At 45.2% G+C, this 16301-nt stretch overlaps 1 protein-coding gene across 9 annotated transcripts in view; it reads right to left on the bottom strand.

The window, feature by feature from the left end:
- Positions 1–16301, bottom strand: part of sox5 (SRY-box transcription factor 5) — a 379139-nt gene that overhangs the window by 87382 nt on the left and 275456 nt on the right. For 7 of the 9 annotated variants that reach the window (XM_048554395.2, XM_048554391.2, XM_048554396.1 and 4 more), the window contains one exon: positions 8982–9128. In XM_048554395.2, the coding sequence (XP_048410352.1) occupies positions 8982–9128 (147 nt within the window). The remainder of the gene's footprint in view (positions 1–8981; positions 9129–16301) is intronic. The other 2 variants (XM_059654702.1, XM_048554393.2) reach the window with 1 other exon arrangement.

The raw sequence follows: 16301 nt of genomic DNA on the forward strand, positions 1-16301 counted from the left end.
AAGGCCTGTCAAGCTTAATTTCCAACTGTTCAGTCAACCCTCAGTCCTGAAAGCTTTCACTGCACGTAAGCCAGAAAAGCTGCGCTACTGTAAATATTGGCTTCTTAAGAGGATGGCTTTAAATCCTAAATCAAGAGACAGCTATTTCAGCGGCAAAGTCTCTTTCAGAAGGACCTGACACAAGGAAAATTTTGCACATTCTTGAAGGCCATTCAAGTCAAATGGAAGTCTTTGTAATGAGGATCATCGTGGACCCTTACGGTCATCTATGTCTCAGATCAGAGGTTGAGACCTTAAATCATTCACAGTCATTTCTCAGCATCTAGAGAATAGGAACAGACAGCTGGTTCTAGCGACCTCAGATCCATGAGATCTCCCAACATAACTTGAAACAACCCATTCCTAGTAACACTGATGTCGTTAACTGTATTGACATTCCCACTGTCTTGTCTCCCACTTCTCCTTTCTGACGGTTGGACCATGGACTTGTTCTGCAATAGTCTACACTTATCAGCAAAGTACCATCTGCGGGATGAATGTCCAGGACACTCCCCACACTCCCATCAACATATCGGAAGGATTCACAATTTGATAAAAGACCAGTTTGTCGACCTTACAAACATACCTTTTTGGCCAATAAATCCTGGTGTGGAATCCAAACATAGAGTTTCTAGCTCAGAGATAGGGATTCTACTACTGCCTCAGAAGGCCAACAGCAATTGCAGTGTTTCTATCTTGCTGGAAGCACAAGACATTTTCATTCAGTTAGGCTTCAGATCTCTTTATCTTGGGATCCACAAACTGAAAACTAAAAATTCTCTCCCACCAAAAGATTGTGAATTCTTGGATAACTGGTCCCTGCAAGATTGAACTGACGGATGTTTTCATCACTGAGAATACTGCGTGATATTGGACCTAATGTCACTCAGTGGTGTCCAGCTACATATTTTAACACTCTCCCCGTGGGATGGGAGAGCAGAGGCAAATGGTTGATTCTGCTTGACTGCCCTTAAGACCTGAACAGTTGCAGTCATAGGAAACTTCTCAGAGTGGCTCCAAGTTATAGCTGATTTGGAACATCACACTTTGTGGTTAAACTTGACTGGAATTTGATTACAGAAATAAGGAGCGGGAGTAGGCCCTCATTCAGCCATTCGTGACTGACCCTCGATCGTAACATCACATTTCTGCTTTCTCTCTGTGCCTCTAAATGTCTTTAATGTCCAAACATTTATCAATCTCTTTCTTGAATACACTCGGCGACCTTCAGAGTTATCTGTGGGATAGAATTCCACAGGATGACCACTCTGACTGAGGAAATGTTTCCTCAGCTCAGTCCCAAATGACCTTCCCCAAGCCTGAGATTGTGACCCATGTTTTCTGGCCTTCCCAGAAATGGGGAGCATTCTCTCTGTATCAAATCTGTCTGACCCTGTTCGAACTTTACACTTTGCAATTAGATCCTCTCTTATTCTTCTCAACTCAGGTGACTACAGGCCCAGTCAAACCAATCTCCCCTCACAGGACAGTCCTGCCATTATAGGGGAGAAAGGGCGAGCACTGCTGCGGGCACTCTCTCAACTGTTTTGGTGTCCAACTTTGGGCCCCACACCTCAGGAAGGACATACTGGCCCTGGAGCGTGTTCAGCGGAGATTCACACGGATGATCCCTGGAATGGTAGGTTTAACGTACGATGAACGGCTAAGAATCCTGGGATTGTACTCATTAGAGTTTAGAAGATTGAGGGGAGATCTAATAGAAACTTAAAAGATAATGTATGGTTTAGAAGGGGTGGACGCTAGGAAGTTGTTTCTGTTAGGTGGGGAGACTAGGACCCGTGGGCACAGCCTTAAAATTAGAGGGGGTAAATTTAAAACGGAAATGAGGAGACATTTCTTCAGCCAGAGAGTGGTGGGCTTGTGGAATTCATTGCCACGGAGTGCAATGGAGGCCGGGGCGTTAAATGTCTTCAAGACAGAGATCGATAACTTCTTGATCTCACAAGGAATCAAGGGCTACAGGGAGAGTGCAGGGAAGTGGTGTTGAAATGCCCATCAGCCATGATTTAAATGGCGGAGCGGACTCGATGGGCCGAATGGCCTTACTTTCACTCCTATGTCTTATGGTCTTATGGAACGGAAGCAGAGACAACGAGGGGTTCCTAGATATCGGGTAGCTCTATTACTCTGGGGCAAAGAGAGCAGGCAGCACCCAGACCGCGTCTGGAGGATGTGCTGTTGGCATTTTCTGCACTATGCCCCCTAGATGACTGAGCTAACCAGGTACTCTAGATGGCCTTAATATTAAATGTTGGAATGCTCTTCCAGCTCTACAACAGTCCTGGATCACCTCTCCAATTGTGGCCTCTTACATGACCCTGAATTTCACTGTTCTGTTACTGATCTGAAATCCCATCTCTTCCCCCTCACCCCAACCAGAACCACGTACCATCTCTGTATTTCTTCAAAGCTATGTTAGTGCCACAGCTTTTGGTCATCTGTCCTAATGCCTCTTTATGTACCTTGTTGTCAAAATTGCATAATAATTCTTCTGTGAAGTGTCTCGAGGTGCTTTACCACATTAAAGACTCCAAATTAATTCAAATTTTTGTTGTCGTTGTCCTCTATTACATCCGCAGACAAATTGCAAGGACTTTGAATGCTATTCTATACATATTTTATATTTCTCGATAAAATTCAATGGAACACAGCAGGTATCTCATCTGCTGTCAATCTTCAAATTATATTTTCTTCTCTATTGAAACTGAACTCTGACATGCGTGCAGCAGGGAAGCGTCAGTGGAATCAATTCTTGGCATCACCGTTTACTCGTGCTGACAAATTCTCAGGCTCCTTCAAAAAGCTACACAAGCAATGAGCTCTGCATAGCTTTATCTGCAGCTCCCACCTTGTGAGTTTAACGTAGCCTGTACAGAAATAAGGGCTGATCGGTGTTGAAACGCATGAATGAAGTTAACAAAATTGAGCAGCATTACAGCAAAAGGGGCAGCCGCGGGCAGGGCACGTGCTGGAGCTGTCAATTTCGTCACACTCACAGGGCTGAAAGTGACGAGTTTCCAATGTCGGTGATTCTGTCGGGGCGGAGTCTAACAGGCAGGTCAATCAGGCTCACGACTCAGAAGGTCTTTCTTAATTCGTTCACGTGAACGTGCATTTACTCTCCGTCCCTAATTGCCCCTGAGAAGATGATGGTGCGCTGCTTCTTGAAATGTTGGTAGGTAGTCCCATAATACCCTCGAGTAGGAAGTTCCAGGCTCTTGACCCAGCAAAAGTTTCCAAGTCAGGATGGGGAGCAGCTTGGAGGGAAAATTACAGGGGGTGATGTTCCCATGTATCTGCTGCCCCTGTCCTTCTAAATTGTTATGTTGTTGGGGCTGCAGCCAACCAGGCAAGTGGGGAGTATTCCATCACACTCCTGACTTCTGCCTTGTAGATGCTGGACAGGCTTTGGGGAGTCAAGAGGTGAGTTACTCGCTACAGGACCCCTTAGCTTCTGACCTGCTCTTGTAGTCATTGTATTTATACGACTAGTCCAGCTTGGTTTCTGGTCAATGCTACTCCCCATGGTGTTAACTCTGGGGAATTCTGTGACGATAATGTCATTGAAAATGAACAGACAAAGGTTAGATTCTCTCTTGTTTAAGATGGTGGTTGCCTAACATATGCTATTTGCTACTTTTCAGTGTAAGCAGGTCTTCCTGCACATGTATGTGGACTACTTCAGGATTTGTGGAGTCACAAATGGTGAACAATGTTGAGTCATTGGCAAACATCTCCACTTTTGACCTTAAGATGGGGGGAAAGTCATTGATGAAGCAGCTGAAGGTGTTTAAGAAAATCAGACACAAGATATTAACTTTGTTTCTCTCTCCACAGATGCTGCCAGATCTGCTGATGTTCTCCATCATTTTCCGATTTATAGCCTGGGACACTCCCCTGAGGAACTCCTGCAGAGATGTCCTGGAGCTGAGATAACTGACCTCCAACGTCCATGACCATCATCCATTGTGCCAGGTATGACTCCAACCAATAAAGAATTTTCTTTCAGATTCCTATTAACTGCAGTTTTGCTGGAGTTCTCTTCATATCACACTCAGTCAAATGTAAACGGCTGTCATTCTCACCTACCTCTGAAATTCAGCTCTTTCGTCCATGTTGGAACCAAGGCTGTCATGAGGTCAGGGGTTGAGTGGCCCTGGAAGAACCCTAACTGGGTGTCACTGAGCAGGTTATTGCTGAGCAGATGCTGCTTGATAGCGCCGTTGATGACATCTTCTATCACTTTACAGATGATGGAGTGCAGACTGATTGGGTGGGATTTGGCTAGGTTGGATATGTCCTGCTTTTCATGTACAGGGCATACTTGGACAATTTTCCACATTGTTGGGTCAATGCCAGTGTTGTAACTGTACTGGAACAGCTTGGCTAGGGCTGCTTGATGTGTTGGGCTCTTCCGTCATTGAGGATAGAGATACATCTGGAGCCTCTGACTCCTGTCAGCTGTTGCCACCATCATTCAGGACTGGAGGGTGTATAACTCAGAGCTTAGCTCTGGTTTGTTGATTGTGAGATTGATTAACTCTGTCCTTTGCACACAGTTTCTGAAGCTTGGTGTGCAAATAGTCCTGTTTGGTAGCTTCACCAAGTTGACACCTCAACTGCAGGTATGCCTGGTACTGCTCCTGGCATGCCCTCCTGCACTCTTCACTGAATTAGAGTTGATCCCCTGGCTTGATGGTAATGGTTGAGGGGGGAATATGCCGGACCCTGAGGTTACAGATTGTGCTGGAGTATAATTCTGCTGCGGTTGATGGCCCACAGCACCCCGTGGATGCCCAGGCAAGATTTCATCTCCACAAGGATTGTACAGTGGTCACTCTTACCAATGATGTCATGCACAGACACAAATGCAGCTGGAAGATCGCTAAGGATGAGAACGAATAAGTTTTATCCGTCTTGTTGGTTCTGTCACTACCTGCTGCAGACCCGGTCGAGCAGCTGTGCCCTTTCGGACTGACCAGCTCGATCAGTAGTACTGCTGCCAAGCCACTCTTAGTGGTGGACATTGAAATCCTCACCCAGAGTGCCCTTGACATCCTCAGTGCTTCCTCTAAGTGTTGTTCGACATTGAGGTCTACTGATTCATCAGCTGAGGGAGGACGGTATGTGGTAATCAGCAGCAGGTTTCCTTGCCCATGTTTAGCCTGAAGCCATCGGACTTCATGGGGTCTGCAGCCAATGTTGAGGCCTCCCAGGGTAATGCTCTCTTGACAGTATCCCACTTGGTCGCCACGTCTGCCGAGCCTATCACATCAATGTGATAGTGTGGCAGGGATGGTGCGGCAGTGTCTGTATGATACTGTGACATTGTCACAGCTGGTGCTGTGGGAAAGCTCTCCCAGCTGTTGCGGACTGTGCAAAGGATTGAGTTCACCATCGTCATCTCTGGTACCTTGGTTGATGCGAGGAGATTTGACCTGTTTTATCCCTTTTCGACTTTGTACCAGCTTGACACAACTGGTCATTTTGGAGACCAGTTAAGAATCAAGTACACTGCCACGGAGCTGACATCACATGCAGGCCAGACCAGGTAGGGTCAGATAACGTACAACAAGCCACAGGACGAAGGGAGAGGGTGCAGGGGGAATCTCCCCGCTGCACTGAGGACATGTATCCCCAGGCATCATCAGCGAAAGGATTCTCTGGTTCTAAATATGTCGCTGTTTATGGGATCCCACTGCATGAGATGTGGCAGCTGTGAGGGCATTGGATGAGTTTATTGGTTAGTAATGCTTGACGGGGAAATGGCGAAAGGCCAGGAGATTGGTACTAGGTACCAGTGCTGGGTGAGGCAATGGAGCCGGTCTAAATAATAGAGCTAGTACAGGCGTACGGAGCCGAATGAGGGAAGGCAATTCTCAGAGTGTGCGTCAGGAGGTGAATGAAGTGAAAGCAAATGTGCATTTATGTAGCATCTTCACAATCCCAGGGCGGACTAAAATTCTTTATGGCCAGTGAAGTATACTTGAAGTGCAGTCTCTCTCAAAAACTCAGCCGTCCAACCTGCCCATAAACAGGGATGTGGTCGCAATGTTCACACGATGCATGGTGGGTAGGTCAGGGGCAGCATCACTATACATGTTCCTAGAGTCTCTGTTGCTAATGACCTGCCATTCAGAGGCTGAGAGCCAAGACAACAGGTAGAAAACTATTTAGTTTTCCCACCTATGACGTTCCTCACACAGAAAAGTAAATGAAAACAAAAGATAACAGCGCACGATTGCTCAGATAGCTATAGACAAATCCGGTGCAGGGATGCGAGACTGCAGTGCATAAATCACAATAAATATTTTAACAAGAGAACAATGATAAACTGGGGATTGTTTCCAGAGCTTGTGAAGCAGAGTGACCCTATGGGGTTGGTGATATCCAGGTTATTTTCACAACTGTCAAACTACGGTGTTCAATTGTGTTGTTGAGCTGGACTGTAGAGCGAACATCTTATCTTGCTTGACCCCTGACAATGCCTGCTTTTGTTCGCTGGTCAGTGCAGCGCAGCGATTCAGGCCATTGCAGCCAATTCAGGGGTCTGGGGGAGCTTCACATTCAGCCCATACATCAACGTGGAAAGCCTGGGTGAGCTGGTGATGCAAATGAGGGGAAAAATAGACAAAAAACAAAATAAATAAACCACACATGGACTGGACTGCAGAAATTCAAGATGGCGGCTCACCCTGCCAGCTTGGGCTGCATTCTATTTTTTTTTAAACCCTGGATTGCGGTTGGGTTTTAAATGCTTGGAGTGTGGAAGTGGGAGGGTGGGGAAGTGTTTGATCCTCTGTGTGTCAGTGACGCTGCAAACAGAGCAGCAAGATTTCCCATCCTGCACCGCAACGAGGATTAGCTTAGTGGAAATGACCTAGCAGGGACATGATGCGATCAAACTGCATTTCCCACCAGCCTCAGCACCCTTTCCCCCCACCAACCCCCACCCCCAACCCCTTCCCATCTAACACTCCAGCCATTTCAGCTTCAGTTGTCTTTGAAACGAGAGTAAAATGGGTGAGGTGTTAATTCAAACAAAGCATTGCAGTTTCTGTCAGTCTCAGGTCAGATTACAATTATCTTTGTTACAGACACACTAAGGGATGAGTTAATGGTTTCACTGGAAACAATGATCTGAGGAGGTCTTTCACTTGTATGTAATTATCAAAATTAATCTTCTCCCAAGGTACTCTCACTTCTGAGGCCAGCTAAAGGTATTCAAATCGAGGTATTAACAAAACTCCTGCTTAACGTAACTCAAGTTTTTTTTTAAAGAGCTCCATTTTTTTTGTCCAATTTCAACAATAAGCGAGAAATTCCAAAAATGTCTGACCTGCCCTGAGCTCTCCAATGGAAACAGAACTCACACTTAACATTGTACTTTAATGACCTATACAGACCCCAAGTGACCTCACAAACATGTGGCTTAATTTTAATGTGATATAGAGTCAAAGAAATGTACAGCACTGAACCAGACCCTTTGGTCCAACTTGTCCATGCCGACCTGACATAATAAATTAATCTAGTCCCATTTGCCAGCATTTGGCCCACATTCCTCTCACCGCTTCATATTCAAATACCCATCCAGATGCCTTTTAAATGTTGTAATTGTACCAGCCTCCACCACTTCCTCTGGCAGCTCATTCCATACACGCACCACCCTCTGCGTGAAAAAGTTACCCCTTATGTCCACACCCTTTTATGTCTTTCCCCTCTCAACTTTAACCTCTGCCCTGTATAATGTGGAGGTGCCGGTGTTAAGCTGGGGAGGACAAAGTCAAAAATCACACAACAGTTTATAGTCCAGCAGGTTTATTTGAGGCACAAGCTTTCAGAGCCTCACCCCTTCTTCAGGAGTGAAACTCTGAAAGCTTGTGCCTTCAAATAAACCAGTTGGACTATAACCTGGTGGCATGTGATTTTTGACTATGCCCTCTAGCTCTTGGCTGTCCTACCCTGGGGAAAAGATCTTGACTATTCACTGTATCCATGGCCCACACAATTTTATAAACCTCTGTAAGGTCACTCCTCAGCCTCTGACGCTCCAGGGAAAATAGCCCCATTCTATTCAGCCTCTCCCTATCGCTCAAACCCTTCAACCCTGGCAATATCCTTGTCAATCTTTTCTGAACCCTTTCAAGTTCAACAACATCCTTCCCATAGCAGGGAGATGAAAATTGAATGCAGTATTCCAAAAGCGGCCTAACCAATGTCCTGTACAGCCACAACTTGACCCTCCCAACTCCTATGCTCAATGCACCGACCATTAAAGGCAAGCGTACCAAACACCTTCTTCGCTACCCTGCCTACCTACAACTCCACTGTCAAAGAGCTATGAGCCTGCACTCCCATGTCTCTACGTTTGTATCTGATAAACACTGGTTCATCAGCTGATTCAGAGCCAAACACAGAAAAAGTTAATTGGTGCACAGCAAGGTCCTAAAATTGGAACATGACCCTTATGACTCATAGTTCCGAGGAAAGGTCACCAGAACCGAAAAGTTAACTCTAAATTTTTCTTCACAAATGCTGCCAGACCTGAGCTTGTCCAGCAACTTCTGTTTTTGACTCATGAGATCCATCTGGCTGGTGATAGATGGGGAATGATTATTACCTTGCAAAATTCCTTACTGTCCTTGGAATAACTCCATGGGATCTGGCTGAACAGACAGAAGGAACCTCAGTTTCTGAACTCTTCAAACACTCATGTCTATGCTGCCCACAAGCAAAGCAGCTTCCTTTTTTAAAGCTTTCCCCTTCGAGGATATTCCTCTCAGCATCCCCACCCCCAGCTGAGCTTCCTCTCTGTAGCTGTAGCAAAGGAACAGGTCAAAATTAGAAGCACAAACCTTTAACAATTCAGAAGGGTGCACAATTATGTCTGAAGCAAACCAGCCTAAAGCTGAGAACAGTACCTTGCTTTTGGGTGGAGGGGTGGTTCTGCCTTTCTCTGCCTGGGCGTTGTTGGGTGACAGGGTGTTGTTCAGGTTGGCCTGCGACATACCATGTAACTTGGCTCCAGGAGACACCTGCATTGCAGCCAGTTGGGCTGCATACAACTGCTGTAACAGAGCAATGAACAATGGTTTATAAACACAGGTACTCCTAACCACGGACAGCGTTAGTTTCGCATTGACCGGGATTGCTCCACCCGGAGTCCACCGCTACTTGATTCACATTGCACGCTGTGAGAAGCAATCACTCACCTACTCCAAGGCAAAAGAAAGCCAGTGAGAAGTTGAAATGTAGATATGAAAAAAGATGACAGAAGCAACTTCCTTTACTATGTCACGGGTCAAGTCACAGCAGCATTTTGCGTCATTATGTCAATATTGGAAATTTCTGGTTATTTCGCAAAGACTTTTGTTCAATTGGTCTGGACTAAGACGGGCCCAGTCCTTATGGACCCTCTCTGTTGTCAGCTGGGCAGAGTGAGGGCACTCCACCGAGCCCTGGACCATTAAATGTAGGAGCAGAAGTAGGTCATTCGGCCCCTCGAGTCAGCTCTGCCATTCAATGGCTGATCTGACCATCCTTAACTCCACTTTCTTGCTTTAGACCTCTGCAATGAAGAATGCCAGATTATCCAATCTCTAAGAGGAAAACAATTCTCCTCACCTCTGTCTTAAACGGATGAATCCAGACTTTGAGATTAGGCCATCTGATCCTAGACTTTCCCACAAGGGGAAACAACTGTTCTGTATCCACCCTATCAAGTCCTCTAGAAATGTGGCATGTTTCAATATATGTCTTTTCTCACTCTTCTAAACTCAAATGAGAACAACAGACCCAACCTACTCAACCTTTTTCATTAGAAAATTCCTTAATGAACCTTCTCTAAAATGCTGCCAATGCCAGAGTATCTTTCCTCAGAAAAGGGGCTTAAAACTGTTCAGAGTATTCCAGCTGTGGGTTTTGGAAGTTGTGAGGGCATTGTTTGGGCCTTCTTATTCCACATGCCAAATATTCTGTAGGAATTCACAATGAAAGCTGCCCACTTGGGTTAGTATCAGATGAGCTCAATATCTCAAGACCAAATATACTTGTCAATGCTTACAGTCAAGATGCTTGTGTTCACCAAACAATAGTTATTTAGTTACAAAACCAGAAATTGCCGGAAAAACTCATCAAGTTTGGCAGTATTTGTGGAAAGAAAGCAGAGTTAATATGTTTCGGGAAAAATAAGCTTCATCAGAAAAAAAAAGGCTTGAAAGAAGTGCGGATGCTGCAAATCAGAAACAAAAACAGAAATTTCCGGAAAAGCTCAGCAACTTGGGCAGTATCTATGGAGAGAAATCAGAGTTAATGTTTCGGGTCCAGTAACCCTTCTTCACAAGATGTTTGCTATTGTCCCACATTGGTGTTTTGGACATAAACTTGGTTGAGCTATGACATGGCTCTGATACATTGAGAGTAGGGACAGGTAGGAGACCACCCAGGCCCTTCAGCCCGCTCCAACAGTGAATCAGATAATGGCTGATCTTGTATCTCAACACCAGTTTCTTGCACTAACTCACGAACCCCTGACGGCTGTAATAGCTAGGCTTGCAAACAATGACAACTTTGCAGATTAGTTGTCGTGTGGTCTCAACTCTCAAGAAACAGGACAATGAATATGAGAATCCACTCCACGCGTAGACTGCCTAAATACTCCTTTCTACAATGCTGCCATTGACTCATGGTGTCAGGATCATTACCTTCCATTTTCAGGGTTTTACTTCAGACTGCAGGAACGACAGCTGCCCTTCTGCCAGGCCCCTCACACGAAAAGGAGCATCCCAAGAACAACTTCCAAGGGTCCCTTTTATCATGTAGCTGCTTCTAATTTGAGCTGGAATTGTCCTGGCCACCTCTGTCAAACTGCCAATGGTCCCCAGGGGCTCAGAAGGGCCTACTGCCACCATGTTAATACATTAGCATTGGGTGCGAGCAGAGTAATTGGCCTATTCGACAGTCAAAGCTAATCCCCACAATTATGCTCTGCAGGAGCCCTCACTGGAACAACAGTGGCTGCCAGACCCTCCAAGCTTACACTACAAAATGTCCAAGAATAAATGACGAGTAAATGCAGACATCCAATTTAGCAGCAGCTATAGGCCCCCTGCTCCTTCGATCAAGGCCGAGCTCAGAATTTAAAAAATCATTGGATCATTAAAATAGTTCATCACTCTTTGAGCTTTTTGCTTAGTAATTCTGATAATGTTGGGACTGGGGAAGATTTAAAGAGAAGACGAACTTGGCATTCCTATGATGAAACATCAACTGGGTTCCCCTTCGATTCCTGACACCCAGTTTAGCTAAGAGCAGTGAATTCTACACAGACGGAGCATCAGACCCTGTAACCCTCCTAGACATGGTTCACAATTGTTATCCAAAGTTGCAGCTGGCCGTCAGTCTTAACGTGCAGATATTTCTCTCGGTGGCTCAAAGCAGGTGTTTTTTTTCCCTCTCTCTCAACCTTCCCCTCTGACTTGGGGAAGCAAAACGTAACCATTGATTTTTGTTGAAACGTTCCTTTTTTTCACAATGTAATGAATTCTATATTTAGCCATGATTTAACAAAGGCCATTTATTATTTTCAGACCATTTCTTTTTTGCTTCATCGATGATAATCCCGCAGCTGTACTTCTGTATTCTTTGCTGTAATCTCCCCACTCAGTAATTCTTAAGGGGGGGGTGGTGGGGAGTGTTCAAATATCCCAGATGAGGCATTTTTTCTTTCATGCTGCAATTCACTGTATCATTCCCCAAACAATGGCAAATATAATGCTCACAAGCAAGGAGGTTTGCTTGTAAATCGCAATGTGATTTTAGGTAATTTCGGTCCAATTACACCCAGTTTGTTCCTCTGATTGCTCCAGTGTGTGCAAGAGAATAAACATGCTCTTCAGTGAGTTGATGCATACTAAATTGCTGACATCTTGCTGTATCCAGTCCATTGGTTCAAAGCCTATTTGTTGTTTGAATTGAGTTCCATTACAGGGGCCAATAGTTATCAGTTGGCATCCTGACTGGGGGAATAGTTGACCTGACAGCCACTTACTACCACCATCTGAAGCACTCGCTGGCAGCAATGTCCAGAAGCGACTAGTGAGAGAGAGAGAGACAGAAAGAGAGAGATAGAGGGAATATAAGAGCCCTGGGTATAAATAAAGAATGTGACACATCTGCCCTCTGGGGCAGCTCAGGCTATCCATTGGGCAGAAGAAACTAGAAGTGGGGGTGTGGAAAGAGATAAAGAAATTATGATAGAGGGAGAGGGAGGGAAGGGAATTCTGGGTTGTGGGGAGGTGGAGGATTTTTGTTTTAATTAAAATATTATTCTGCTAAAAGGAATGCAGATAGTTCTTATTTTGCACAGGCAGGAGAATGAGAGCATGTTAACCAAATCAAAACACAGATGTCATTTTTAACACAGAGTGACAGATAACACCATTTCCTCATGCTGCAAGCTTTTTTTTTGAAGGGGGCTGGCCTGTTGGGGGCAGATTCACAGTTTCTGGCTAGTACTTCCTCATCCAGAAGAGAAGCGCGTGGGTTAAAAAGACAGCTGTTTGCCTGCCCTCCCCACTACGGGTCTCACTGAGGAGGAAATTGAGGATTAAATCCTGACTTGGCCCCAAACATCTGCGTGTGCATTCAACAGAAGAGCAGCTCTGATCGATGTGGAAGCACGTATAACGCATCTAATCAACTGCAATGTCTTTGCCACAAGGAGCAAGGTAGCTGCAGCAAGTCACCTGCAGTCCAGAACATCATAGAGCTGTTCACTTGGAGCCTGTTTGAGGGACTTAGCTGCTTCTTCACTGTCACAGAAGCCATACGGTAAAGCAATCCGACAGAAGCAGGATTCAACATCTCCGGTCAGTTCTGCACACTGCGCAGAAAACTCAAATCCAGCCTCACGACAGGGCCATCGGGATATGTGCTATATTCACCACCGATCAGGCCTGGCTGTGTCACTGGTGGTGTCAGCTGTAGTTCAACTGGATAGTGCTCCAATTCCTCGGTCACTCGGCCACGGGTTCAAGTCACGCTCCAGAGAGCTAAGTACAAAAACCAGGGTAACACGTCAGTCAGTACAGAGAGGTACCAACTTCCAGATGTGACACTGAACAGAGGCTCCCTAAGAACATCCCAAATAGCTGCAGAATTAGACCATCAGGACTGCTCCACCGTAACACACTAAGGCAATCTCCCAATACAGACTGCTCCACCATTACACACTATGGCAATCTCCCAACACAGACTGCTTCACCGTTACACACCATGGCAATCTCCCAACACAGGCTGCTCCACCGTTACACACTAAGGCAATCTCCCAATACAGACTGCTCCACCGTTACACACTATGGCAATCTCCCAATACAGACTGCTCCACCGTTACACACTATGGCAATCTCCCAATACAGACTGCTCCACCGTTACACACTATGGCAATCTCCCAACACAGACTGCTTCACCGTTAAACACCATGGCAGTCTCCCAATACAGACTGCTCCACCGTTACACACTATTACAATCTTCCAATACAGACTTCTCCACCATTACACACTATTACAATCTCCCAATACAGACTTCTCCACCATTACACATCATGGCAATCTCCCAACACAGGCTGCTCCACCATTACACACTATTATGATCTTCTGTCATTTCTACTTTCCTGGCTACCTCCCATATCACATGATTCTCAAAGATGTCAAATATCTATGATATCAGTTTTGAATATACTTAACGATGGAGCGTACAACCATGCCAGGGGGACAAATCCAAAACGTCATTCAGCTCTCCCAAGTAGATGTAAAACCAAACAATGTGGCACTACACTGGGGTACAGGAGAGCTCTTGCCTTTAGCCAGGTCAATATCTATCCCTCAATCACTTCGCTAGAAAGTTGTTATTGTATTGTTGGCTGTGCAATCTTTGTGGGGTGTAAATCGGCATCTGCTCCTTCCGCCTATATCACCTGCCACGTGTCAGAAGTACCTTGCGCTTTGAAATGGTGCGGGGATGTGAAAGGCGCTGCACAAATGCAACTTTGTCACATTTAGCCTCTCAATTCTACAGGCGACAGGGTGGTCCTGCTCAACTCCACAAGGTAAAAATCCTAACAGAAAGCATCATTGACAACTGAGAACAGTTCATTTTATTTAATGAAATAGGTGTTTTGGGTGAATCTGCTTAAATTACACAACATTATAATAGATGTCAAATGACATCTTGAAAGATACTGATAATTAAGTGATAAATCTATTCATTTGTGTGTACCTTTTGGCACAAGAACATTAATAGAATCATTAAAGAATGTAAATGTGCTTCCATCAGTGTGTAAGAGATAATGGGAACATGATGCTGAAGAATCCGAGATAACAAAGTGTGGGGCTGGATGAACGCAGCAGGCCAAGCAGCATCTCAGGAGCACAAAAGCTGACGTTTCGGGCATAGACCCTTCATCAGAGGGTCTAGGCCTGAAACGTCAGCTTTTGTGCTCCTGAGATGCTGCTTGGCCTGCTGTGTTCATCCAGCCCCGTACTTTGTTATCCATCAGTGTGTAAATTTCTTTCTTGTTAAACGTCTATGCATCAACTGTGCTAAAATTGGGATTCCAACAATCAGCATCCTACTAGAACTGTTTGTTGCTCAAATTAACCTGGATTCACCCTCAAAATCCTGCCAGTGCAATATAAGGATATGTTACCACCGTACTTTCCATTGTTTCTCAAAATCATAAACTTTCCTGGAACAAAATCGGTGCAGAATGCCACTGAAATGTGTTGCTCGCACAACATCATACTGACCCAACGGTAATGGTGCCAACAGCTGGCATCGCGCTTGGATTAGGGGTTGCAGAAAGATGACAGTAAGTAATGTTTTCAGTTTCACATCAGCGAGGAAGAAACAAACCCAAGCAATGTCTGAAAAAGTGACAGAGATGTTTGGTTTTCTTGCATTTGGCAACACATGAGTGACCAGGAGAAACTCAGTGAGTCTGGCAGTAGCTGTACAGAGAGTTTCAAGTCTGGTATGGCGTAACTCGAGTGAACCCTCTGTTACCCAATTGTGGAGTTAGTCAGCAATTGTTATGATAACTTGCCAAGTTTGGCGTTAATAATTCTAAACAGAGAGGCAGCTGAGTGGCAAGGTACAATTCTTTTATTCATTCATGAGATAAGGGCATCGCTGACCAGGCAGTATTTATTGCCCATCCCTAATTACCCCAAGGACAGTTTAGAGTCAACCACATTGCTGTGGGTTTGGTGTCACACGTAGGCCAGACCAAGTAAGGATGGCAGTTTCCTTCCCTAAAGGACATTGGTGAACCAGATGGGTTTTTCCAACAAACAACAATGGATTCACGGTCATCATTAGATTCTTAATTCCAGATATTTATTGAATTCAAATTCCACCATCTGCCATGGCAGGATTCGAAGCTGAGTCCCCACAATATTATCTGTGTCTCTGGATTAACGGTCCAGTGATAGTACCACTTGGCCAACACCTCTCCTCCAAGAAAGACCACAATCTCTCCTTCAATGCCAATAAAATGAAGGAGCTGGTCACTGACTTCAGGAAGCAGAGTGGAAGACTGTCTGTATCAGTGGACCTGAGGTGGAGTTGTCGAGAGCTTTGAGTTCCTAGCAGTAAATGTCAGCAACAATCCGTCCTGGTCAATCCACATTGATGCTACAGTCAAGAAAGCACACCAACGCCTCGACTTCGCCAGAACGCTAAGGAAATTCAGCATGTCTGCAAGGGCTCTGATTAGTTTTTATAGATGCACCATAGAAAGCATCCTACCTGGATGCATCGCAGCCTAACGTGTCAACTGCTCTGCGCAAGGTCGCAAAAAATTACAGAAAGTTGTGAAGGCAGCCCAGTCTGTCACGAAAACCAGCCTTCCTTCCATTGATGCCATCTGCACTCTCTGCTGCTTTGGGAGAGCAGCTAACATTGTCAAATACCTTGCCCCCGCCTCCCCCCCACCCCAGTTATATTCTCTTCCACCCTCTTCCATCAGGCAGCAGATACAAAAGTTTGAAAAACACATATCAACAGATTTAAGAACAGCTTGTTCCCTGCTGTTATCAGACTTATGTTTGGACCTCTCATGTATTAGAGTTGATCTTTCTCTGCACCTTGTCTGTAGCTGTAACACTGTATTCTGTTAAGTTGCCCTGATGTATGTATGTAAGGTATGATTTGTCTGGTGAGCGCGCAAAACAACAGTTTTC

Source organism: Stegostoma tigrinum, chromosome 25, assembly GCF_030684315.1.
Source record: "Stegostoma tigrinum isolate sSteTig4 chromosome 25, sSteTig4.hap1, whole genome shotgun sequence".
In the NCBI taxonomy this organism is placed as follows: Eukaryota; Metazoa; Chordata; class Chondrichthyes; order Orectolobiformes; family Stegostomatidae; genus Stegostoma; species Stegostoma tigrinum.